Source organism: Carcharodon carcharias, chromosome 3, assembly GCF_017639515.1.
Source record: "Carcharodon carcharias isolate sCarCar2 chromosome 3, sCarCar2.pri, whole genome shotgun sequence".
NCBI lineage: Eukaryota > Metazoa > Chordata > Chondrichthyes > Lamniformes > Lamnidae > Carcharodon > Carcharodon carcharias.
Genome location: NC_054469.1, coordinates 15305955 through 15333469, shown reverse-complemented (window position 1 = coordinate 15333469; position 27515 = coordinate 15305955). Strand labels below are relative to the sequence as shown.

The following is a 27515-nucleotide window of genomic DNA, read 5'->3' as shown; positions in this document are numbered from 1 at the left end:
AGCACATATTCATAAAATTATCCTACTACGCAACAATTTGTAACTTTATAATGCCTTTAATATAGTAAACCATCCCAAGGAGCTTCACAGAAGTTGAAGTTTGACACCAATTCACACAAGTAGATAATAAATAGGCATGTGACCAAAATCTTGGTTAGAGCGGTGATTTTAAGGCAAGGGTGGGGGGAGTGGGAGGAATGAAAGGAAGAGAAATGGAGAGATTTAGGAAGGAATTTTCAAAACTTAGGGCCTCAGCAGCTGAACACATGGCCACCAATGGTGGGACAAAGCGTAGTGGGAGATGTACAAGAGGTTCATAGTTGTAATATGACTGTGTATATTTTAACAATCACAAAATCATTAAGTAAAAGGTCTACTTACCCAGCCCAATGGAAAAGAATGAAGTACTCGGTGGGATAACTCTGAGCTGGCGGCTGCTGGAAGTCAGATTCCGCAACTCAACATTTGTCTGGAAAAAAATAACGGGAAATAACGATGCTTTATTTAGCTGAATATGAGAATGAATGATAAAGAGTAAAGAAAATCAAAGCAAGAAAATCAAAGGCTCCCTAAAGCCTGACCACCATCTACAAGGCACAAGTCAGGAGTGTGATGGAATACTCTACTCTTGCCTGGATGAGTGTAGGTCCAACAACACTCAAGAAGCTCGGCACCACCCAGGACAAAGCATTCCATTTGATTGGCACCCCATCCACCATCTTAAACATTCAATCCCTCCATCGCCAATGCACAGTGGTAGCAGTGTGTACCATCTACAAGGTGCATTGCTGCAACTCACCAACACGCCTTCAACAACATCTTACAAACCAGTGACCTGTACCACCTAAAAGGAAAAGGGCAACAGATCCATGGGAACACCACCACCTGCAAGTTTCCCCTCCAAGTTACTCCTGACTTGGAACTATTTGCAGTTCCTTCACTATCCCTGGGACAAAATCCCGGAACTCCCTCCCTAAAAACACTGTGGGTGTACTGACACCGCATGGACTACAGCAGCTCAAGAAGGCAGCTCACCACCACCTTCTCAAGGGCAATTAGCGATAGGCAACAAATGGTGGCCTGGCCAGTGACGTCCACATCCTGTGAAAGAACGAGAGCATTATACCACTTAATGCACAATTTATTATTCTGCTATTAATGTGAAGATTTGTATAATGTGTGTGTCCCTTTAAAGCGACAATTGTTGTAAGTAGGCACTTTCCGACATCAGATTAAGGGTACTTTCCACTGCTGGGGAGGTTTCTCTGCAGATTGGCAGCAATCTAAAATCCGCACTGCTGCCTGAATTGTAAGTACCTGAAGAATCTGGTCATGGAGTTACACAGAGTAGGTTGTTTGATGCTATGGTTTCAAGGTTTGCTAGGCATTCCCAAGGGTGTTTGCAGGTGTTGTGATGTGAGAGCCCAGGTGTGGTGAATGTACAAGTGTTCTATTTGGAGAATAAACTTGGACATAGGTTGATGGAATGCAGGGAAGTGCAAAGTAATTCATTTTGGTGGAAAGAATGTGGAGAGACCATGTAAAAGAAAGGGTACAATTCTAAAGGTCATGCAGGAGCAGGGGTGTATATGTGCATAAGTCATTGAAGATGGCAGGACAAGTTGAGGGAACAGTTAAGGCTTCGTCAATAGGGACAAAGAGTATAAAAGCAAGGAAGTTATGTTAAACTTGTATAAAACACTGATTTGGCCTCAACTGGAGTACTGCATGCAGTTCTGGCACCACAGTTTAGGAAAGATGTGAAGGCATTAGAGACTGCAGAAAAGATTCAGGAGAATGATTCGAGGGTTGAGGAACTTCAGTTACGTACATAAGAAGTTGGGACTATTCTATTTGGAACAAAAATAGAATTACCTGGAAAAGCTCAGCAGGTCTGGCAGCATCGGCGGAGAAGAAAAGAGTTGACATTTCGAGTCCTCATGACCACCTTCATGAGGACTCGAAACGTCAACTCTTTTCTTCTCCGCCGATGCTGCCAGACCTGCTGAGTTTTTCCAGGTAATTCTGTTTTTGTTTTGGATTTCCAGCAACCGCAGTTTTTTGTTTTTATCTAATCTATTTGGAGACAAGGAGGTAGACGGGAGATTTGATAGAGGAATTCAAAACTTCAGGGGTCTGGACAAAGTAGATAGGGAGAAACCGTTCCCATTGATGGATGAATTTGGGACTAGGGGGCACAGATTTAACCTAATTAGTGTAGTATTAGGGTGTTCAGGACTGTAAGAATTAATGTGGGACGGGGGAACGGTACTACCCACATCGTGATGTACAGAGTCATGTGGGAGTGGTAGAGTGTGGTAATGAATCTGGTGGAAGCCGGCATGGAGATAGCACCTAGTCAGGACTGTATCCTGTATATATGTATATAGTTATGTGTTATTAATTAAGTTATTGTTCAACCATACAAGCCTCTAGAGCTCTTCATGGGACAACATACAATCTTATAACAATTAGTATAAGAGGTGATGGCAGCATGAGGAAAAACTTTTAAAGGCAACGAGTGGCTAGGATCTGGAATGCACTGCCTGAAAGTGTGGTAGAGGCAGAGTCAATTGAGACATTCAAGAGAGGACTGGGTTATATCTGAAATATGCAGGTTTATGGGGAGAAGGCTGGAGAGTTGCACTAGATGAACTGCTCCTTCAGGGAGCCAGCACAGACACAGCAGGCCGAATGGATTCCTTCTGTGCTGTAACTATTCTATGATTTTATGATTGTAAGTGGAATCACCAAGTTCTGATGAAAGGTCATCATCAGTTTTGTTCCTCTCTCTGGCTACCATTGACAGAAACTGAACTGGACTAGCCATATAAATACTGTAGCTACAAGAGTAGGTCAGAGGCTAGGAATCCTGTAGTGAGTAACTCACCTTCTGATTCCCCAAAGCCTGTCCACCATCTACAAGTCACAGGTCAGGAATGTGATGGAATACTCTCCACTTGCCTGATGAGTGCAGCTCCCACAACACTCAAGAAGTTTGACATCATCCAGGACAAAGCAGCCCGCTTGAATGGCACCACATCCACAAACATTCACTCCCTCCACCACTGACACACAGAGGCCGCAGTGTGTGCCATCCACAAGATACGCTGCAGAAATTCACCAGGCCTCCTTAGACAGCACCTCCTAAACCACGACCACTACCATCTGGAAAGAAAAGGGCAGCAGACACATGGGAACACCACCATCTGGAAGCTCCCCTCCAAGCCACTCACCATCCTGACTTGGAAATATATTGCCGTTCCTTTACTGTCGCTGGAACTCCCTTCCTAGCAGCACTGTGGGTGTACCTACACTTCATGGATTGCAGCGGTTCAAGAAGGCAGCTCACCACCTTCTCAAGGGCAATTAGGGATGGGCAATAAATGCTGGCCTAGCCAGTGACACCCACATCCCATGAATGAATAAAAATTAACAATGCTGCCAGCATTTTCAGTTTTTATTTCATCAAGCTTATAGCTGGACATTGGTTACGATTGACATATGCTACAATTATTATCAGGGTTGACTCATAGAGATTGTAATAAAAACGCTGTCTCACTTATGCAAAGTATTAGGAGAATGTTAGCAGCTTTGGGTTCAAATTGTTTGATCATATTCACATTTGTGTTGAAACTGTGAATCATTGACTGTCAAATACTTATCATGTTTCTTTACCTATGTAATGAATTTTCTATCTTACATGACAAAGTTGTTTACCGAGGTATAGAGTGTGGGGATATAGGGGGAGAACTATGTACTAACATTGAAGGGTGGAGTCTTTGCAGCAATATGTGAACAAAGGAGAATTAGGACTTTCTGAACTCAGCCCCTCACCAAGGAATTTTAGAAACCTGTTTTCCTCAGTCCTCTAATCACATTCCAGGCTATATCCTGGGAACCTGCTTTAGCTTCTTTATAGTACTGAAGAAGATCAAATATTCTAGCAAAATTTTTTTTGACTACTTCATCATTGGTGGAATGCAACTGAGCTGGACTGAGTCATTGTTTCTAATGTTAGACTGACACACTTTTTTTTGCCTCCATTAGCATGGGGAGCCTTTAAAGCACCTTTAAAGTCTTAGTTGCAATTTTTAACTTCCCTCCGAGATTAAATAATTTGTAGTCAGTTGAAATGAGTTGGGTTGATGGGCTGAGTGGCCTAGATTCAGCACCACATTTTCTTATAAGTACCTATAGTTTACCTGAACTTCAATATATGGGAAAGGTGGATCTGCCAAATAGATCTTTAAAATTATATTGTGGAACAGCAGTGTAAGATGCTTAACATGCTTATTTAAAAATCCAGTATCCACTGATTCTGTGGTGTAAAAAATCTACTTAAAAAGTAAAACAAGTGAGTAGTCCTTAAAGAATCACTGAGGATGTTGCCACACTTCAAGACAGCTAGTCACATAGAGGGACACTTTTCTTTAGCTTTTCAACAGACTGTAAATATTTCAGTAGTGTATTTCAGCCATTATCAGGCAGATTTTGAGAAAGAATGACTTGCATTTATATAGCACGTTTCACAACCTCAGGATGGCCCAATGCACTTTGCAGGGAAAATTTGAATGAAATACGGTTGAAATGTAGTTACTGTTGTAATGCAGGCAACACAGCAGCCAATTTGAGCACAGCAAAGTCTCACAAACTGGTGATAATCACCGGATAATCTGTTTTTTGTGACATTAAGGGATAAAGGTTAAGCTTTTGCTGTATTCCCAGCTATGGCCTGGGCACCAGCTTTAAGTTAGTAAGGCAGTAAAGGGCAATAAGAACTGTAAAGGACATAAAGCAGGTTCCCCAGATGTAGCCCAGAATGTGACTATAAGGACTGAGGAAGGCAATTCTCTAAAACTCCTGGGTGAGGGACAGAATTCAGAAAGACTTAATTCCCCTTCTCTTCTTTGAATTGTGCCATATGTTATGATCCCAGCTGAGGTTACCACTGGACAAGCCTGATCCCAGCCTGATAGATTGTAACCTTTATTTGTTTGTTTAGATGAGTAGAGAGGGCTACTGAACAGAGTCACTGGAGTCAGCTAATGAACTTTTAACAAAACCATAAAACATCTATTAAACAGGAAAAGATGAACTATAATATAATACTCCTTCACTCACAACTATACCTTTACAGATATATACAGATTTGTAAGGATAACACAAGTTACAAAAGCTATCTTATACTCTCATGTTCACAGTAAGTACACAGTCCATGTGGTCAGACGCACCATACACTGAAACTAAGTGACAAATGCTACCCTAGACAGATGCTATGGATCTCTCCTCAACTCCCCTCAGATGCCTGTTACATGTGAGCCAAGCAGTCTCACTGAACTCCGTCTTTCACACGAGGGTTTCTAATCTCAACTTTCCAATTACTTGCCTTGGAATCTTCTCCCAAACTGATGCTTTCTCTCAGACGCCTTCCACAAGTGTTCACCTGCAGGGTTTCAAATCCTCCTTCCAATGTTCCTCTTTCACAGAATCACAGAATCACACAGTGCAGAAGAGGCACTTCGGCCCATTGAGTCTGCACTGACACGTAAGAAACACTTGACCTACCTACCTAATCCCATTTACCAGCACTTGGCCCATAGCCTTGAATGTTATGACGTGCCAAGTGTTCATCCAGGTACTTTTTAAAGGATGCGAGGCAACCCGCCTCCACCACCCTCCCAGGCAGCGCATTCCAGACCGTCACCACACTCTGGGTAAAAAAGTATTTCCTCACATCCCCCCTCAACCACCTGCCCCTCACCTTGAACTTATGCCCCCTTGTGACTGACCCTTCAACTAAGGGGAACAGCTGCTCCCTATCCACCCTGTCCAAGCCCCTCATAATCTTGTACACCTCAATCAGCCCCTCAGTCTTCTCTGCTCCAACAAAAACAACCCAAGTCTATCCAACCTCTCTTCATAACTTAAATGCTTCATCCCAGGCAACATCCTGGTGAATCTCCTCTGCACCCCCACCAGTGCAATCACATCCTTCCTATAATGTGGCGACCAGAACTGCACACAGTACTCCAGCTGTGGACTCACCAAGGTTCTATACAAATCCAACATGACCTCCCTACTTTTGTAATCTATGCCTTGATTGATAAAGGCAAGTGTCCCATATGCCTTTTTCACCACCCCACTAACATGCCCCTCCGCCTTCAGAGATCTATGAACACACATGCCAAGGTCCCTTTGTTCCTCAGAACTTCCTAGTGTCATGCTGTTCATTGAATACTTCCTTGTCAAATTACTCCTTCCAAAGTGTAACACCTCACACTTTTCAGGGTTAAATTCCATCTGCCACTTATCTGCCCATTTGACCATCCCGTCTATATCTTCCTGTAGCCCAAGACACTCAACCTCACCGTTAACCACCTGGCCAATCTTTGTGTCATCTGCAAACTGACTAATCCTAGCCCCCACATAGCCATCTATGTCGTTTATATAAATGACGAATGATAAGGGACCCAGCACAGATCCCTATGGTATGCCACTGGACACTGGCTTCCAGTCACTAAAGCATCCTTCTGCCATAACCCTCTGTCTCCTACAGCTAAGCCAATTTTGAATCCACCTTATCAAATTACCCTGTATCCCATGTGCACTTGCCTTCTTTATAATTCTCCCATGTGGGAACTTGTCAAAGGCGTTGCCCCCAGTCAAACCCCACTAGGGCTATCTGTCACTTGCTTGTCCTGCTTTCTACACTTAAAGTCACCATTAGCACATTCCTTAGCCAATATCACCACCGTCAACACCCCTTTGTCCTTTTGTCTATGACATCTTTGGCAATCTCCTCTTTGCCTCCACCTATCACTGGCCCTCTATCCAGCACTACCTGTCCCAACCCCCTCGATCAGCTTATATTTCATCTCATTTCTAGTTTTCCTTAGTTCTGCTGAAGAGTCATAAGGACTCGAAACATTAACTGTCTTCCTCTCCGCAGACGCTGTCAGACCTGCTGAGTTTTTCCAGCTATTTTTGTTTTTGTTTCAGATCGCCAGCGTCCGCATCAAAGAGTTACAGACCTTTAGTTGTCTCTTTGGGCCTTCTGACTTTTCATAAGCTTTTATATTGCTTTGGCCCTGCTTCCTGCAGTTTGAAGCTTGAAGCTTGAAGCTTGGAGCCTTTCTCTGTCCCTCATTCTTAACTTCACTTAACAAGACCTTTTCCAGATTCCTGTCCTTCCTTTGACTAGAAGGTCGGCTTGGGACTTTCTCCTGTTCCACTCCCCTGGATTCTTGGGGGCTTTCTTCTTTAGCTTGGGACTTGCTATCTGTCTCCTTTGCTCCAGTCTCTCTCTAGCAGCTACTTTCAACCAACTTTAGCTTGGAACTGGCTATCTGAGCCTTTTAGGCTTCGTCTGCTTGACAGCTGTCTTCAAAACTGAACTCAAAAACTGCTGTTTCTAGTTTCTTGTGTGTGTGTCTTTGGGGGGGACCTGCTTCTCTGAACCTTTGTTGCTAGGCAACAGCCCAGTTTTTCTACTCTTGCATTTGTTTAACTTTTCTTACGGTCGTAAAATCTCATTAGAAATTCAGGCACCTTTTAAAGTGAAACTAAAACTCAACTTGACCTTTTCTTAACACGGAGATACAGAAATACAAATCAAATTTAAACAATAAAGCTAAAACTCATAACACCCACAAATACCAATATAACTTACTTAAACTATCTCTATTTCTTTATGTCTCCCTGATGGGGGCGGATAGGATTCTTGGTTTAACATCTTATCCAAAAGACTGTGCCTTTAACAATGTAGCACTCCCTCGGTACTGAACTGGAGTTTCAGCTTAGGTTTTGTGCTCAAGTCTCTGGAGAGGAGATTTGAACTCAGAGACAACAGTGATGTCCATGGAGCCATGGCCAACTGTGGTCGTTTTGAAGCAATAAAATCAAAGGTAGCTGGTAAAATTGGAGCCTGTGGACAAATGAGGGACAGAGCACTTGAAGTCCTGTTTGGCAGCTTGAGTGAAGCCCATGTGCTACTTCAATAGGCTCCTGTGAGGAAGACTGCCATGGCTGGCACTCCAAGTCACAGTCCCTTGAGCCGAGCATTGCAAACTGTCTGGCAGGACGTGGTCAAAGAAACAGGTAAGGGAGGAGGTGATTTTGACCATTCCAATGTCTGCGGGCATCCTTGCAGCAAATGGCACAGATTTACAACTGACCTTGTGCTCATTAGGAGCTCAAAAAGCCAGTATTTTACAGCAATAAAAAATAGAAAATGCTGGAAATGCTCAACATGTCTGGCAACATCTGAGGAGAAACAGAGTTTGTGTTTCAGGTTCATGACCTTGCATCAGTACTGGAAAAAGTCAAGTATAGGGGTAGGGAAAGCAGAGGGTCGAGGGGGTTGCAGGGTGGGGTGAGAGGGGAAGACAGAAGGAACAAAAGGGAAGGTTGTGCAATGTTGGAAGGCAGAAGTGACAAATAGCACAAGGCAAAAGTGGGCAGTGATAGGGCAAGTAAAGAAACAAAAGATGGGCTTAGAGGAGATGTAAATAGCAGCAGCTGAGTCATTACTGGTGCAAACACAGAAACACAGGAACTAGAGGGAGGAATTCTGCTCCTGTTTCACCATTCAGTTAGAGCATAATGACCTATATCTTGGTTTCACTGTTAGGTAGTTGTACCCGATTCTATAAATACAGTTGGTGGTATAATGGCAATTGTTAGCAGTCTGTCTCTGATACCTGCTCTTGGTCGCTAGAATAACCTCTCTCATACTGTACTTCAGCCATGAGATACTGCAAATAGGACACTTTAAAATCAATGCCCTTCAATAATTTTAGCTTGTCCTGCTAACCAGCAAGGATATTCTACTGTGATAGACGCTCTGGCACGATCTGAGCCCCCCAGTGAAAGCTTGTGTTGTAAAAGCTCCTTTTTCTTCGGCACCATCCTGTGCCACGGATATCATGCAAGCATTTTATAAGACTGCTTTCTGCTGAATTTGGAATCTCTTTAGGTTTCACATAAACATGTTGGAGAAAGAAAAATCTCCAGGAAAAAAAAGATTGATGGAAAGTTAAACTGACAACAAAGAATTAGTAAAAGGTTTCACATTGCAAGCCGAGAGGAGACAGTGGCATAGTAGCAATCCAGAGGCCCAGACTAATGCTCTGTCAACACGGGTTCAAATCCCACCACGGCATCTGGTGGAATTTAAATTCAATTAATAAATATGGAATTGGAAGCTAGTCTCAGTGATAGTGCCATGAAGCTACCATCGAATGTTGTAAAAAACCATCTAGTTCACTGATGTTCTTTAGGAAACCTGCAGTCCTTACCTGGTCTGGCCTGCATGTGACTCCACATCCACAGCTACCCTCTGAAGTGGCCTAACAAGCCACTCAGCTGTACCAAACTGCTACATGTACCAGATGGGCTGCAGCAGTTCAAGAAGGCAGCTCACCACCACCTTCTCAAGGGCAATTAGGGATCGGCAACAAATGTTGGACTTGCCCACATTCCATAAAAGAAGTTTTTTTTAAAAAGCCTAAGCATAAAAATCCTAGGCCCTTTGATAGCATCATTACTTATAGGTAAAAGGAGTACCCAGCTCAATGTTTATCTGGACAGAAAGAAAATTGAACTTGTTTTCATTCAAGTGCCTTCTGCAAGATTTAAATAAAGCTATGGCTCTTTATTTAAATAAAACCCTGGCCTTTTAGCTGGTTCTGTGTAAAGTGGGAATGACCAGGGCCTCTGTGACCTAGGCTTATTTTTCAATGGTCCCCCACACCTATAATCACTCCCTATTAGCCAGTCTTGGGGGGGGGGTGGCGGCAGGGAAATAATCAATATACCCCTTCAAAATTCTTGACATCACTTGCACTTACCTCATACACCTGTCCCACCTTGTAGTCCGTAAAGAGAATAATGGGTGGATTTGCCAGAAAGACAGGAATAGGCTCACTGGGGTCACTGCACCACAAAAAGAAATAATATATATAATAATATAACGTATAGATCACTTGCCCAAAAAACATCCGGATTTTGTCCCCGATGCTTTGCTATTTCTGATATTGAGGGATCTGGATGAAGACAAATACCGTGCCTTACACGCTCTTCTTCCTCTCATCATTTCAGTTTATTAAAGTCTAGTGCTTCTGTTCCTGCTCATCCTTTCTCAGCAGTGGAATTCCTAGGCTTCCCTCAGTCCTGCCACTATCCCATAATCTTCAGCCTATCCAGTGCACACTTTTCAATGAGTTGAGGGTTTCTGCCTCCACTACTTTTTCAGGCATTGAATTTCAGACCCCCACAAACTTCTGGGTTAAAAAAAAATTCCTCATCTCCCCTCTAATCTTTCTACCAATCACTTTAATCTATGCTCCCTACTCACTTGAGTTCCCTGCTAAAGAAAATAGGCTCTTCCCATCTACTCTATCTAGGCCCCTCACAATTTTGATCAATTCTCCTCTGTTTCAAGAAGAACAACCCCAGCCTATCCAATCTTTCCTCATAGCTGCAATTTTCCAGTCCTGGCAACATCCTCATAAATCTCCTCTGTACCCTCTCTAATGCAATTACATCCTTTCTGTAATGAGGTGACCAGAACTGCACACAGTACTCAAACTGTGGCCTAACTAATGTTTTATATAGTTCCAGCATAACCTCCTTGCTCTTATATTCTATTTCTCAGTTAATAAATGAAAGGATTCCATATGCCTTCTTAACCACCTTATCGACCTGTTCTGCTACCTTCAGGGATCTGTAGACACTCACTCCAAAGTCCCTCACTTCCTCTACAACCTCTCAGTGTTCTCCCATTAATTGTGCATTCCTCTGCCTTGTATGACATCCCCAAATGCATCACCTCACACTTCTCTGGGTTGAATTCCATTTGCCACTTTTCTGCCCACCTGACCAGTCCAGTGACATGAATTTATTAGTAACTATTTAATATTTGTAGCCCCAGTTTCTGTCTCGCAACACCCACCCTACTGAATCCCTTCACAGTTTTTAAAACCTCTATCAAGTCATTCCTGAGTCCTTTTTTCCAGAGAAACGAGTCCAGCCTTTTCTGGTAGGTATTCCCTCTCAGTTCTAGTATAACTCTAGTTTTCTCCAGTGCCTTTATAGCCTTTTTAATATATGGAAACCAGAAGGGTCTACCATTATCCAGTCTACATAAACTCTCCACTTTTCAATTCTATCCAACTAGAAATGAACCCCAGTCCTAAATTGGGCATTTCATACCTCTGGTCTACAAATAGGTGTCTTCCAGCCACTTTCTTTGGTATCTTCTTTTTTGGCATAATGAGAGATTTGCCTCCTAGTTGAGGCGGCAGGTAGCGTGGGTTTTTCAGGAAGTTGTGGCATCTCTCGAACTTCGCCAACTCCTGCCGTGCCTGGATTCGATCAGCCACAGGGAGCTCGTCCTTCCAGAGGTCTTTCCTTGATGTTTCTTCCTTTCGAATGAAGGAGGGAATGACAATTGGGTAAGGATTTAGAAACTGACATCTTTGCTGCTTACCTTACCATCATGCCTTGCCTATCCAAATTGATGGAGTCTTAATCCAGGAGGAACTGCTGACATAAAGAAGGCAGAAAAAGAAAAAGTTGAAACTTACACGAGAAGCATGGCATCAGGGGGTCGTTCTCAGATAACGAGGGCCTAGTTTCTGTGATTAGCTGAAATGATGGGAAAAGCAGAGCTGGTAAAACCTGATCACTTTAACCATCTGGTCTGTGAGCAAGATATTGCATGTTCTTCTGAGCTACCATGTAGGACAGCAACCTTCAACTTATAAGGTAGCCAAGTAAGAAAGCAGACAGCATACAATGTCTGATGAGGGGAGACGAAACTAGGAAGGTTTTGATGGTTCAGGATCTGTGCATATGAAAGTGGTTTGTAAACACACAAGGCTGCATTGAGTACAGAGAACACCAGTGAAGAACACTGAACCAAGGAAAGTAAAGGTACATTCTCTGCCCAGGAACAGAGCGATTAATATGGTTCAGATCTCTGTAAATGCTCTTGCTTAGACATTAAGAGACAGATTTTGAGGTTGTCGGATCGACCCTGTAGACCTTTAAAAGTGGTGAGTGGGACCCGGATGAGGAAGTCTCGACCCCATTTCCAGCATCCAAATTTTGTCAGTAGAGGAACTTAGTGTTGAGTTCAAACAGACATCATTTTGGTTGTTGTAAAGGCCTTATTCCACAATGTAGGAGTCACAAATTGATAGAGTAGATGTAAATGCTCTTGAAGGCGGAATAAGGTCTGTATAAACATCATAATCTGAAGTTTTCTAAATCCACTGCTCCTTAAACTTTAAAAATAAAAAGGCTGTAGCTAGCACAGAGTTAAAAAAACCGTCTGCTGGACTGCTATGATTGACAGGCCATCTGCTGCAGATTAGAAAACAGTAGCATCTCATTGTGCAGTTTCAATATAATTCTTTGCTGACATTCCTGCACTGCAGGAATTCACCAAGGCTCCTTAGACAGCACGTTCCAAACCTACAACCACTACCATCTAGAAGGACAAGGGCAGCAGATAGATGGGAGCACCACCACCTGGAAGTTCCCCTCCAAGTAACTCACCACCCTGACTTGGAAATATATCACCGTTCCTTCACTGTCACTGGGTCAAAATCCTAGAACTCCCTTCCTAACAGCACTGTGGATATACCTACACCACATGGTCTGCAGTAGTTCAAAAAGGCAGCTTACCACCACCTTCTCAAGGGCAACTAGGGATGGGCAATAAATGCTGGCCCAGCCAGCGAAGCCCACATCCCGTGAATGAATTAAAGAAAAATTCACACAAGGGAATCAGCTTGGCTGAGTTTTAAAGCTACAATTATTTCAGCAGGAGGTTCTAAGTTCATAATTTGTTGACAGTTTAAAGAGGCTATTAAAGGATTAGTTGTCTTTGATGAGGGGTCTTATGAGATTAACCACTTGACAAGAATTAAAAGCTTTGAATGGGTTCTATGAATGGAAGCTTTTTTCACTATCAAATATGTATCAGTGAGACCTGTTTTAGGTCTGGTTTCATCTCCACAGGGCTCCTGAGGTCTTCCCATCGTGGATACTGGGGAGTAGCTATAGAATTGGCTGGAGGGATGAGGGCATGGGGGGAGGGTGGGTTGGGGCAAGAGTTAGCATTGAGTTGCCATGGAGGGGGAATGAGTTAGGGCATTGAGTTGGCATGGGAGAGCATGAGAGGCCATGGGGTAGGTGGGGATACAGGCTAGAGGGCCTAACAACTTCAAAAACAACTGGGATGGAGTCCTAGGGAACTGAAGCAGGCCATCTTATTAGTCACCTCAGCACTCGCCCACCTCCGCTCTGCTTCCAGAGTTGGCGGTCCAACTCATTCCATGCCCAGAGTGAAAATCAAATAATTTAGAATACTTTTTAACTGAGGCGGGTCTGGTGAGTCAGGAAGTTTCCCAATTCGAGTTACCTGCCTCAGCAAAAATCTGGCCCAAAGTGTGTTAAATGTTAATACAAGTCACACTATTGGTGCCAAGCCTGAATCCATCTTATACAATGACACCTTGTTCTGATAAGACTGTGGAATTCACAACCGGAGTTAATGATTGAGTCAGAAATAATGTCAACATTCAAGGCTAGGCTAGTGTCATGAAGCTATTGATGTATATAATATTTTGGAAAATATTTTTCTTTTCAAATAGAGATGGGTATGTCTTAATTGGACTAAAGCCAGCTTGTCTGGGTGCTTTGATGTATTAGTTTGAGATGTAAACAGGGAGATAGCGTGCATTTGCATTTTTGAATAGAGCATTCTTGAAGTGGGGTGAAAACTTGACACCTATCTAACAGATACCAAGCAATATGTTTATATTACTAATAAAATTGGTACTATGAAAGGGGTTTCATTGTAAAAAGATGGAATTCAATGGGGCTAGTGAGACAATGAGGATTTGAATTCAATCAGTGGTGGTTGCTTTAACTTCAGTAGTTTTCAGGCAGAGGCAATGTGAGATCAAAAGGCAGCTGCAAGCCTCCAACTGGCTCCACAGTGGAAAGAACCTCATTTTGAATTTGTAAGGTGAAAGTGCTTTGTCTGGTGTTTGTTTGGTGTTTGATGTATATGGGTTGTTGTTGCCTTAATGGAGATTAGTTTGGGAATTTGTTAAAAGTCATGATAGTAGTAATTTGTAGCCATGTGTACGTATATTTTAACCTGTGTAATTAATAAAATGTTTCATTTAGTAGTGGTCTGATTCCTGAGTTTAGAGTCGCATCTCAAACATAACACTTAAAATTATTGGTTATGACAGTTGTTTAAACTTTCCCTCTGGGATTTTTAAATAACTCCGTTTTACCAACTGCATCGGTCATAACAATTGGGGGCTGGGCTGGGATAAATTATATTTCTAATTCCTTGATTGGTTAGAAATTGGTGGATCTTAAAGCTTATGAGTACAAGAGGCTCTTTGACTTCAGGAGTTGGTGAGATGTTTTAGAAATAGTGAGGCTGCATGATGGCTTTGGCAATTGCTAGAGGAGAAATTTCTTCACCCAGAGAGTGGTGGGCCTATGGAATTCGCTACCACAGAAAGTAGTTGAGGCCAAAACATTGTATGGTTTCAAGAAGGAGTTAGATAAAGCTCTTGGGGCGAAAGGGATCAAAGAACATGGGGAGAAAGTGGGAGCAGGCTATTGAATTGGATGATCAGCCATGATCATAATAAATGGCGGAGCAGGCTCAAAGGGCCGAATGGCCTATTCCTGCTCCTATTTTCTATATTTCTAAGACTTGTCTGGGAGTAGAAGAGATAACTCTGAGTGGGTTGGAGAAAATAACCAAAAGTAAGTTAACAGAGTTGATGGATAAGTTACAATTGGGTTACCTGCAGGAGCTAGGAAATCTGATATAGTTAAAAATATAGCACAGCATCTGCAGTTGGAGTGAAACCTGACACTAGTGAGTCACAGCTGGAGGTATGAGACTTCAGTTGCAAATGAAAAAGCTTGAATTAGAAGCAAAGGACAGAGAAATGGCTTTTAAAGGGGAATTAGAAATTGCGAAGATGGAGAAGGAGGAAAGAGAGAGAGAGTGAAAAACATAATTCCAACTGAAAATGTTGGCAGTTAGAAAAGAGACTTCAGTAGGTGAGGAAGGATTTATCTCTAGAGTAGAACTCAGTGGGGATATGTTTAAATTTGTACAAGCTCTTCCAAAGTTTGAGGAAACAGACATTGAAACATTCTTTATTTCATTTGAGAAACTAGCTAAACAGATCAAATGGCAACAGGAAAACCGGACAGTATTATTACAGTCTAAGTTATTAGATAGGGGGCTTGAGGTATATGCTTCGCTTTCAGAAGAAATGTCGGTGAGTTATGATGTGGGGAAAAAAGCTATTCTGAGTGTATATGAGTTGGTTCCTGAAGCATACGGGCAGAAGTTTAGGAATATGAGAAAACTGCCCGGGCAAACTTATATTGAGTTTGAAAGAGTAAAGCAAAGTAATTTTGACCGGTGGATATGAACGTTAAAAATAAAGACAACATACGCAGCTCTTAGGGAAGTCATTCTTTTGGAAGAATTTAAAGATTCAATCCCTTCGGTAGTAAGAACCCAAGTGGAAGAACAGAGGGTTGATTCTGTAAGACAAGCAGCAGAGAAAGCTGATGATTATGGGCTGAATTTTGCCACTGGCGAGCAGGGGGCAGGGCCCGCTCGCCGATGAGTAAAATGACACGGGAGGACCTCGGGCGAATCCCCCGACGTCATCCCGGTCCATTTACAATTTCAGGAAGGCGGGCCCACAGCAAAATCAGCTGCGAGCCCGCCGACCTGTCAACGGCCAATCGAGGCCATTGACAGATCAACGAAAGTACTTAGCGTACCTGCCCGTTCCAACCTTAAGGTTGGCGGGCAGGCCAGGAGCCCCGGCAGCAAGCAGATAAAACATGAAACTTCATCCACGGGTGGGATGAGGTTTCATGCAGGGTTTTAAAATTTTTAAATAAAGTTACGTTAATTATGAACAGGTCCCATCTCATGTGACGTTGTCACATGAGGGGTACATGTTAGGGAATTTTTTTTTTCTATTTTTAATATGTTTTAAAAAGTGTAAGCGATCTCCGAGGCAGCACTTGGCCTCAGGGAGATGTGCGCTCTTTCGTGCACGTGCGCAAAACAGCGCACTCTCGCTTTTGGGGAATCCCCCCCCGCCCGCACAGGGAGCGCAGAGCGCTTCCCGCCGGATGTCACACTGGGCGGGCCTTAATTGGCCCGCCCACGTAAAATGGCGGAGGGGCCTGCTTCTCCGGTGGGGATCGTCTCCCGGCCCGCCGGAGATTGGGTCCTGCCTGCCTGCCCGACAGGCAGAAAATTCTGCCCTATGAGTTAGTTCATAGAGCTAAGCCATTTTTCCGTCATCCTTTCAAACCAGAAAAGGATAAAAAGTGGGGAGGTGAAAGGAAGGCAGGTAGTCAGAGAAGAGCAGTAGCTGGAAATTCCCAGGAAGTTTTTTTCTCAGAACAAGAAGGAAGGGGCTGAAGGCAGAAGTGACATTCGAAAATTGAGGTGTTTTCATTGTAATAAAGTGGGGCACATGAAGTCAGTGTGTTGGAGGTTGCAGGAAAAATCTGCAGGAAGTATTGAGGTACAGAAAAGCTCTGGAACTTAAAAGTACAGTGGGTTCTGAGGTTCAAGCACAGGAGAACCAGTGGTGTGTGTACAGGTAAAACAGGGAGAATCAGCGAAAGGTAAAGAATTGAGAACAAAGACAAAAACAGAATTACCTGGAAAGACTCAGCAGGTCTGGCAGCATCGGCGGAGAAGAAAAGAGTTGACGTTTCGAGTCCTCATGACCCTTCGACAGAACTAAGTAGAAATAGGAAAGGGGTGAATTATAAGTTGGTTTAAGGTGTGTGTGTGTGTGTGTGTGTGTGTGTGTGGGTGGGGGTGGGTGGGTTGGGTGGGGGGGAGAGAAGTGGAGGGAGGGTGTGGTTGTAGGGACAAGCAAGCAGTGATAGAAGCAGATCATCAAAAGATGTCACAGACAACAGAACAAAAGAACACATAGGTGTTGAAGTTGGCGATATTATCTAAACGAATGTGCTAATTAAGAATGGATGGTAGGGCACTCAAGGTATAGCTCTAGTGGGGGTGGGCGGAGCATAAAAGGTTTAAAAATATTTTAAAATAATGGAAATAGGTGGGAAAAAGAAAAATCTATATAATTTATTGGAAAAAAACAAAAGGAAGGGGGAAGAAACAGAAAGGGGGTGGGGATGGAGGAGGGAGGTCAAGACCTAAAGTTGTTGAATTCAATATTCAGTCCGGAAGGCTGTAAAGTGCCTAGTCGGAAGATGAGGTGTTGTTCCTCCAGTTTCAGAATTGAGAATGTATTCACAGTTTACTCAAGGGAATTCTGAGGAGCAGGTTGCAGAAATGTTTAAAGACTTTGTATGTGAAGGGAAAATCTTTCCATATGTACCAGGTGGAGTAGGTAAAGATGTTAAAATTTTAAGAGACACAGGGGCCATTCAATCCTTAATGTTGTGGGATAGTGATAATTGTTGTTCAGAGGGAGTGTTGCAGCAGCAGGTGATAATAAGTGGGGTTCATGGAGATGCTAAACCTATTCCGTTGTGTAAAGTAAATTTAAAGAGCAAATAGAATAATGGTGAGGTTATAGTTGGAGTGGTAGAAAAATTGCCCATTGCAGGGGTTCAATTTATTCTGGGTAATGATATAGCTGGATCGCAAATATGCCTATGGTAGTTCAGCAGCCTGTAGAAGTGTTTTCAACAGATATGCTACAGAAGGAACATCTTGGATTGTTTCCTGATTGTGTTTTAACGAGATCAAAGGCCAGTGGGAAGAACAAAACAAACAAGATAAGCAGGCAGTTCAAAGGCAAGAAGAAGGTGTCGAAATCCAATTAGCTGGCGCTGTATTTGGTAACATTGTTCAGGAAGAGGATAAGCAGGACAGTTCAACTGAAGTGTTTAACTCAAAGAGGTTAGTGGAGTTACAGGAAATGATTTGCAATTAAAACAGTTATATGAGAAAGCTTAAACAAAAATAAAAATACCCGGAAAAACTCAGCAGCTCTGGCAGCATCTGCGGAGAGGAACACAGTTAATGTTTCGAGTCCGTATGATTCTTCAACAGGACTAAGTAAAAATAGAAAAGAGGTGAAATATAAGCTGGTTTAAGGGGGGGGGGGGAGGGGGGTGGGTGGGACAAGAAGAGCTGCATAGAGGGCCAGTGATAGGTGGAGATTACCAAAAGATGTCACAGACAAAAGGACAAAGAGGTGTTGAAGGTGGTGATATTATCTAAGAAATGTGCTAATTAAGGGTAGAAAGCAGGACAAGCAAAAGACATATAGCCCTGTTGGGGGTGGGATGGGGTGAAGGGAAGGGATCAAAATAAGCTAAAAGGTAGAGATAAAACAATGGATGGAAATACATTTAAAAATAATAGAAATAGGTGGGAAAAGAAAAATCTATATAAATTATTGGGAAAAAAAGGGGGATCGGAAAGGGGATGGGGATGGAGGAGAGAGTTCATGAGAGCAGGGTGGAATGTTGAAATGGCAAGCGACAGGGAGGTGTGGGTAATGCTTGTGGACAGACCGAAGGTGTTCTGCAAAGCGGTCACCTAGTCTGCGTTTGGTCTCTCCAATGTAGAGGAAACCGCATTGGGAGCAACAAATGCAGTAGAATAAATTGAGGGAAGTGCAAGTGAAATGCTGCTTCACTTGAAAGGAGTGTTTGGGTTCTTGGACAGTGAGGAGAGAGGAAGTAAAGGGGCAGGCGTTGCATCTTCTGTGGTTGCATGGGAAGGTGCCGTGGGAGGGGGTTGAGGTGTAGAGGGTGATGGAGGAGTGGACCAGGGTGTCCCGGAGGGAACGATCCCTGCGGAATGCCGTCGGTGGGGGGCGGTGAAAGGAAGATGTGTTTGGTGGTGGCATCATTCTGGAGTTGGCGGAAATGCCAGAGGATGATCCTTTGAATGCGGAGGTTGGTGGGGTGATAAGTGAAGACAAGGGGGACCTTATCATGGTTCTGGGAGGGAGAGGAAGGTGTGAGGGCGGATGCACGGGAGATGGGCTGGACACAGTTGAGGGCCCTGTCAACCACCGTGGGTGGAAAACCTCAGTTAAGTAAGAAGGAAGACATGTCAGAGGAACTGTTTTTGAAAGTGGCATCATCAGAACAGATGCAACGGAGGCGAAGAGATTGAGAGAATGCGATGGAGTCCTTACAGGAAGCAGGGTGTGAGAAGCTGTAATGGATGTGTCTACTAGGTTTCCTGAAGCAATACCTTTAAGAAATATTACAACTAAGAAGATTATGGAGGAGTTAATTAAATTTTGTACAAGATATGGTTTACCTAAGGAAATACAGTCAGATCAGGGGTCAAATTTCATATCACAGCAAGTGATGAAAGTGAAAGCAGATAAGAAGGCTAAAATTCGCAGTTTTGTTTCTGGAGAGAAAGTATTAATTTTGTTACCAGTACTAGGGGATTCATTAAATGCAAGATTTAGTGGACCTTACAGGATTGAAAAGAAACTGAGTGAAGTAAATTATTTAATAAATACTCCAGATAAAAGAAAGATGCAGAGGGTGTGTCATGTAAATATGTTTAAAAAGCACTTTGACAGGGAAGAGGAACAAAAAGAGGTGTTAGTAATGGTGGGTGATGAGTAAGAGGTAGAAGTGCAGGACTGTGAAATTGATTTTCCTCTAATCAAATTGGATAATGAGGGAGTGCTTGAAAGTTTAAATGCAATATTGAGTTACCTTCCAAGCAAGTGTCAAAGTGATTTGGAAAAGCTATTGCAATCACACAAACCTATTTGTGGAAATAAGTTGGGAAAGACACATTTAGCTTTATGTGATGTATGTATAGAAATATCATCTTCAGTGAGGCAACAATCTTATAGATTAAAACAGGCAAAGTTATCACAGTTACAGAAAGAAATTGATTTCATGCTTCAAAATGATATCACTGAGTCTAGTTGCAGTAACTGGAGTTCGCCTATTGTACTGGTACTGAAGCCGGATGGAACACAAAGGCTGTGTGTGGACTATCGAAAGGTGAATGCAGTGACAACAGCTGATTCATATCCCATACCACGGTTGGAGGATTGCATTGAGAAAGTGGGGCAATCGAAATTTATTACAAAAATTGACTTGCTAAAAGGATATTGGGAAGTACTGTTGTCAGAGAGGGCAAAGGAGTTATCAGCTTTCGTAACGTCAAGTGGACCATATCAGTTTAAAGTCATGCCATTTGGTATGAAGACCTGCGACATTTCAAAGACTGACAAAGTAATTGTGGGTCTAAGCAATTGTGTGGTTTATGTTGATTTAATTGTTTTCAGTCAGATGTAGGAGGAGCATTTACAGCATCTGGAAGAATTATTTACTCGACTGCAAGAAGCTAATTTGGTGATGAACTTGGCTAAAAGTGAATTTGCAAAAGCGCAAGTTATGTATCTAGGCCAAACCATTGGACATGGTAAGGTGGCTTTGAGAGATGTGAAAGTCAAGGCTATTGTGGATTTCCCAATGCCTACAACAAAACAAGAAGTTTTGAGATTTCTGGGTATGAGTGGGTTTTACCAGAAATTTGTACCAAATTTTAGCTAAGTGGTTGTTCCACTGGCTGAACTATTAAAAAACAAGAAGTTTCATTGGACACTGGAATTGAAAAATCGATAGGGCATTTTTCACGGAAACTGAAGGTACAACTGAGAAGATATTCAATGATCGAAAAAGGGACTTTGAGTTTGGTGTTAGCATTGCAGCATTTTGAAGTTTATGTTCGTCAGAAACAATTGTTTATACAGACCATAATCCTTTGAAGTTTTTGGACAAATTTTGTGACAAAAGTGCAAGGTCTTTCAGATGGAGTCTATTGTTACAACCATTTAATCTACATATAATGTGTATTGCTGGAAGAGAAAATCTGTTTGCCGTTGCACTATCAAGAGTTTGAAGCTTAAAGGAAAATGGGACACTTAAACAAAACATGGACACTGAACTGGAGTGATTCCTATTGATACCAAGGACTTGTGTGTGTGTCTATATAGATATATATATACATATATATATATATATATATATATACACACACACACAAGGGTTCAGTTGTATGGAAATATAAAAAATCAAAGTTTAAGGAGATGGTAAGAGCGCAGGTTAGTGACGAGGCTGATTGTTACCAAAAAGTGAAAGGAATGGACAGAGTGTGTGAACGCCATCTTGCACCAAAGAATCATATAAGTGTAGGGAAAATTGATAATAGGGCAAACTTAAAGGCTTTGTATCTGAATGCACGTAGCATTCGGAATAAAACTAATGAGTTAACAGTCCAAATAGAGATAAATAGGTATGATTTGGTGGCAATTACTGAGACGTGGTTACAGGGAGAGCAGGTTTGGGAGTTGAATATCCAAGGGTACTCAGTGTTTCGGAAGGATAAGAAGTAAGGAAAAGGAGGTGGTGTAGCTTTGTTAGTAAAGTAAGAGATCAGTGCTATAGTGAGGAATAATATTGGCACTGGAGAGCAAGACGTAGAGTCAGTCTGGGTAGAAATAAGAAATAGCAAGGGAAAAAAGTCCCTGGTGGGAGTAATCTATAGGAGGACCCCAAACAGTAGTTCAGCAGTAGGGCACAGCATAAACCAGGAAATACCGGGAGCATTAAGAAAGACATGGCAATAACGATAGGTGATTTTAATATGCATATAAACTGGACTGATCAAATTGGCAAGGGTAGCATCCAGGGAGGGTTCATAGAGTGTATTAGAGATTGGTTCTTGGAGCAATATGTTGTGGAACCAACCAGGGAACAGGCTATTCTGGATTTGGTTTTGTGTAATGAGATGGGATTAATTAATGATCTCATAGCAAAGGATCCTCTAGGGAAGAGTGATCATAGCATGCTAGAATTTCAAGTTCTGTTTGAGAGCGAGAAACTGGAGTCCTACACTAGTGTTCTGGAGTTAAACAAAGGTAACTACATAGGCATGAGGGCAGGTTTGGCCCGAGTGGATTGGGCAGGAAGACTACAAGGTTGGACAGTTGATGAACAGTGGCAGATATTTAAGGAGATATTCAATTCCTCCCAAGTAAAATATATTCTAAAGAGGAAGAAAGATGGTAAAAGGGAGAAAAAGCATCCATGGCTAAGCAAGGAAGTTAAAGATACATAAAGGTAAAAACTAAGGCATGCCAAATTGCAAAGGTCAGTGGCAGGCTGGAAGATTGGGAAACTTTTAAAGATCAACAAAGGGTTTCCAAAAAAAAATAAAAAGAGCAAAGATAAATTATGAAAGAAAACTAGCGCAAAATGTAAAAACTGATAGCAAAAGCTTCTACAAGTATATAAAAAGAAAGGGCGTAGCTAAAGTGAATGTTGGTCCCTTGGAGGATGAGACTGGGGAGTTAATAATGGGGAACACGGAAATGGCAGAGATGCTTTATCAATATTTTGCCTCAGTTTTCATGGCGGAGGACACTAGTACCACCCCAATAGTAACAGGTAGTGCAGAGGGTATAGAGAAGGAGGAACTTAGAACAATCACCATCACTAGAGAAAAAGTACTGAGCAAACTATTGGGATTAAAGGGTGAAAAGTCCCCAGGACCTGATGGCCTACATCCCAGGGTCTTAAGGGAAGTGGCAGCGGAGATAGTGGATGCATTGGCTATAATATTCCAAAATTCCCTGGATTCTGGAAAGGTTCCAGTGGATTGGAAAAATGCTAATATAACGCCCTTATTCAAAAAGGCGGGGGGGCAGGCAGAAAGTAGGAAACTATAGACCAGTTGGTTTAACGTCTGTTGATAGGAAATTGTTGCAATCCATTATTAAGGAAGTAGGAATGGGCATTGGAAATTCAAAATGCAATCCATCAGAGTCAGCATGGTTTTATGAAGAGTAAATCGTGTTTGACTAATTTGCTAGAGTTCTTTGAAGATGTGACAAGCAAAGTGGATAACGGGGATCCTGTAGATGTAGTATATCTGGACTTCCAGAAGGTCTTTGATAAGGTGCCGCACAAAAGATTAATGCACAAAAGATTAATACACAAGATAAGATCACACGGAGTAATATATTAGCTTGGATAGAGGGTTGGCTAACCAACAGAAAGCAAAGAGTCAGGATAAATGGGTCTTTTTCTGGATGGCAAGCTGTAACTAGTGGGGTGCCACAGGGTTTGGTCCTTGGGCCCCAATTATTTACAATCTATATTAATAACTTGGATTCAGGGGTAGAAGGTACTATAGCTAAATTTGCAGATGACACCAAAATAGGTGGGAAAGTAAGTTGCAATGAAGAAACACGAAATTTACAAACGGAAATGGGCAGGTTAGGTGAATGAGCCAAAATTTAGCAGATGGAGTTTAACGTGGATAAGTGTGAGATTATCCATTTTGGTCAGAAGAATAAAAAGGCAACTTATTATTTAAATGGAGATAAACTTTAGAATGCTTCAATGCAAAGGTATCTGGGTGTCCTCGTGCATGAATCGCTGAAAGCTAGTATGCAGGTACAGCAGGTAATAAGGAAGGCAAATGGAATTTTGGCATTTATTGCTAAAGGAATAGAGTATAAAAATAGGTAAGTGTTGTTGCACCTGTACAAGGCATTGGTGAGACCATACCTGGAGTACTGTGCACAGTTTTGGTCCCCTTACTTGAGGAAGGATGTAGCTCCATTGGAGACGGTTCAGAGGAGGTTCGCTAGATTGATTCCAGAGATGCAGGTCTTCTCTTATGAGGAGAGATTGAGCAGTTTAGGCCTACACTCACTAGAGTTTAGAAGGATGAGAGGAGATCTAATTGAGGTTTATAAGATGCTAAAGGGGATAGACAAAGTGTACGTGGAGCGGATGTTTCCCCTTGTGGGGCAATCTAGAATGAGGGGGCATAGTTGTAGGCTAAGGGGCAGTAGATTTAAATCAGAAATGAGGAGGAATTACTTTTCTCAAAGGGTCGTGAATCTGTGGAATTCACTACCTTAGGGTGCAGTGGATGCCAGGGCGCTGAATAAATTTAAGGAGGAGATTTTTAATTAGTAATGGGTTGAAAGGTTATGGGGAGAGTGGGGGAAATTGGAGTTGAGGCCGAAATTAGATCAGCCATGATAGTATTGAATGGTGGGGCAGGCTCGAGGGGCTGAATTGCCTACTCCTGCTCCTAGTTCTTATGTTCTTATACTAATGCATGTATCTGATAATGTAATAGTGTAATAAATATTGGAAATAGTGTGAGATGGGTTATTAAAATGAAGCCATCTTTTAGAAATATGATGATTCATTTTCTGATAAGGAGGGGGATGTCATGAAGCTATTACTATATATATTTTAGAAAATATTTTTCTTTTAAAATAGAGTTTAGTCTATGAGTATGTCTTAACTGGACTAAAGCCAGGTAGTCTAGGTGCTTTGATGTATTAGTTTGAGATGTAAACAGGGAGATAACGTGCATTTGCATTTTTTGAATAGAGCATTCAAGAAGTGGGGTGAAAACTTGATGCCTTTCTAACAGATACCAAGCAATATGTTTATATTACTAATAAAATTGGTACTTTGAAAGGGGTTTCATTGTTAAAAGGTGGAGTTCAAAGAGGCTGGTGAGACAATGAGAATTTGAATTCAATCAGTGGTGTAGGCATAACTTCAGTAGTTTCGGGTGTGCAGGGCAGAGGCAATGTGAGATCAAAAGGCAGCTGCAAGCCTCCAACTGGCCCCACAGTGGAAAGAACCTCATTTTGAATTCATAAGGTGAAAATGCTTTGTCTGGTATTTTGGTTAAGTCTATGGGTTGTTGCTGCCTTAATGGAGATTAGTTTAGGAATTTGCTATTAGTTACGATAATAGTAATTTGTACCCATGTGTATATATTTTAACCTGTGTAATTAATAAAATGTTTCATTTAGTTTAATGTAAAACCTCGAGAACCAGTGATCTGATTCCTGATTTACAGTCGCCTTTCAAACACAACACTTAAAATTACAGGTTATGACAGTTTTTTAAAGTTTCCCTCTGGGATTTTTAAAATAACTCCACTTTACCAACTGCATCGGTCATAACAGCTGAATAGATGGATGGAGGAAAAGAGGTTGGAAGGGGTATAGGAAGAAGGTGGGTAAATGCTATTAGAACTATGGGCTCTGGGTTTCGGAACTTCAGCAGAGCTGGGATCAATACAGTGCGTCAATGTGGTCGAGGGCTTTTTGGATAGCACCTTTATAAATATGGTTATCCCGGAGTTTAAGAGCATGCAGGGAGAGAGAGAATGTAAGACCACAATTTTGCATTCAGTCTGAGAGTGAGTAACTTGTGTCCGAAACAACTGTGCTAAACTTAACTAAGGGTAATTACAAAGAAAGGAGAGTTGGCTGGGGTAGACTGGGAAAGGAGTTTAGCAGAAAAGATGGTTGATGAACAAGGACAGACATTTAAGAAAATAATTTATGACTCACAAAGAAGGAGGATTCTAGGAAGGGGATAAACCAAACATGGTTAACTGAGGCAGTTAAGAATAGTATCAAATTGAAGTTAAAAACATACAATGTGGCAAAGAATCGTAGTAAACCAGGGAATTGGGAAAGTTTTAAGAAACCAATGAAAGAATGACAAAAAAAATAAAGAGGGAGAAAATGAACTTTCAGAATAAACTAAAAAGTAATATAAAAATGGACAGTAAGAGCTTCTTTAAATATATAAAAAGGAAGAGAGAGGCCAAAGCGAACATAGGCCCCTTAGAGAATGAGGCTGGGGAAATAATAATAGGGAACCAGGAAATGGCAGGAGTTGAATAAATGCTTTGCATCAGTCTTCACAGGAGAAGATACTAATAGCATTCCAAAAATAATAAATAATCAAAGGGGCAAAAGGGAGGGAAGAAATAAATACAATAATATCTCTAGAGAAAAAGTACTAGGGAAACTAATGGGGCTAAAGGCCGATAAATCCCCTGGACCTGATGTGTTGCATCCTAGGATATTAAAGGAAGTAACTACAAAGACAGTGGATGCACTGGTAGTAATCTTCCAAGGATCCTTAGGTTCTGGAAAACTCCCAGAGGATTGGAAAACTGCCAATGTAACACCCTTATTCAAAAAGGAACAGAGACAAAAAACAGGTAACTATAGGGCAGTTAGCTTAGCATCCATCATTGGGAAAATGTTAGGGTCTATTGTAAAGGATGTAATAGCAGAGCATTTAGAGATGCATAATATCATCAAGCAGAATTAGCATAGCTTCATGAAGGGGAAATCATGCCTGACAAATTTATTAGAATTTTTTGAGGAGGTAACAAGCAGGATAGATAAAGGGGAACCAGTAGATGCAACAGATTTGGATTTCCAAAAGGCACTCAATAAGGTACCGCACATAAGGCTACTTAATAAGGTAAGAGCCCATGGTGTTGGGGGTAGTATATTAGCATGGATAGAGGATTGGCTAACTAACAGAAGACAGAGAGTTGGGATAAGGGAGGCATTTTCACAATGTAACTAATGGAGTACCACAGGGATCAGTGCTGGGACCACAATTATTTACAATATCTATTATTGACTCGGATGAGGGAAGTAAATGTACTATCGCCAAGTTGGCCAATGACACAAAAATAGGTGGGAAGGCAAGCGGTGAGGATGACGCAAAGAGTCTACAGAGGGAAGAATGAGAGGTGACTTTATTAAAACATATAAGATCCTTGGGGGGCTTGACAGGGTGGATGCCGAGAGGTTGTTTCCCCTTGGGGGAGAATCTAGGACCAGAGGGCATAATCTCAGAGTAAGGGTTTGCCCATTTAAGACAGAGGAGGAATTTCTTCTCTCACTAACCTGTGGAATTCTTTACTGCAGAAAGTTGTAGAAGCTGGGTCTCTAAGTATATTCAAGGCTGAGATAGATTTTTAATCAGTAAGAGAATCAAGGGTTATGGGAAAAAGGCAGGAATGTGGAATTGAGGATTATCAGAACAGCCGTGATCTCAGTCAATGGTGGAGCAGACTTGATGGGCCGGATGGCCTGCTTCTGCTCCTATCTGTCATGGTCTTATAGTCTAAAAATTAGTTGTGAAAAGTCAACAACGATATTTCTTTCTCAAAGGGGGAACTGGAAGAAATGGGACCTTTAATATATGATACCTTTCAGAATAAGTATAGGGTTCTTATGGAAATAGTAGGCATAGCGCAAGGGCCACCTCAGCAGAGAACCTGTTTTCTTTCTCTCCTTGTTAAGACATATAAACAGTCCTTAGGAATGTCAAGGTCTCTTGGTTCAGGTTTCCATATTGACATTCCTAAGTCAATAGGATGATGCCTTGTGTACCCTTTTATCTCTATGCAAGTTAGTAGTAAGGACTAGTAATTGGTCCTCAGCATGAGGTAAACCAAAAATTGACATCAAGCTAAAGTTATGGACAAGATGGAAGTGACCATCCTAGAATCTTGGGTACCTGTTCTGTATTCATTGGTTAGAAAGGTTCAAACAAGTGATTGACAAGGGGTAAACGACTAGCCCTAGAAA

The 27515-nt window shown here is 41.9% G+C and overlaps 1 protein-coding gene across 3 annotated transcripts in view; it reads right to left on the bottom strand.

The window, feature by feature from the left end:
- Positions 1 to 27515, bottom strand: part of dlec1 (DLEC1 cilia and flagella associated protein) — a 153890-nt gene that overhangs the window by 94504 nt on the left and 31871 nt on the right. For all 3 annotated transcript variants that reach the window (XM_041184760.1, XM_041184761.1, XM_041184762.1), the window contains 3 exons: positions 11215 to 11426; positions 9852 to 9936; positions 382 to 469 (listed from right to left, as the gene is read on the bottom strand). In XM_041184760.1, coding sequence (XP_041040694.1) covers positions 382 to 469; positions 9852 to 9936; positions 11215 to 11426 — 385 coding nt within the window. The remainder of the gene's footprint in view (positions 1 to 381; positions 470 to 9851; positions 9937 to 11214; positions 11427 to 27515) is intronic.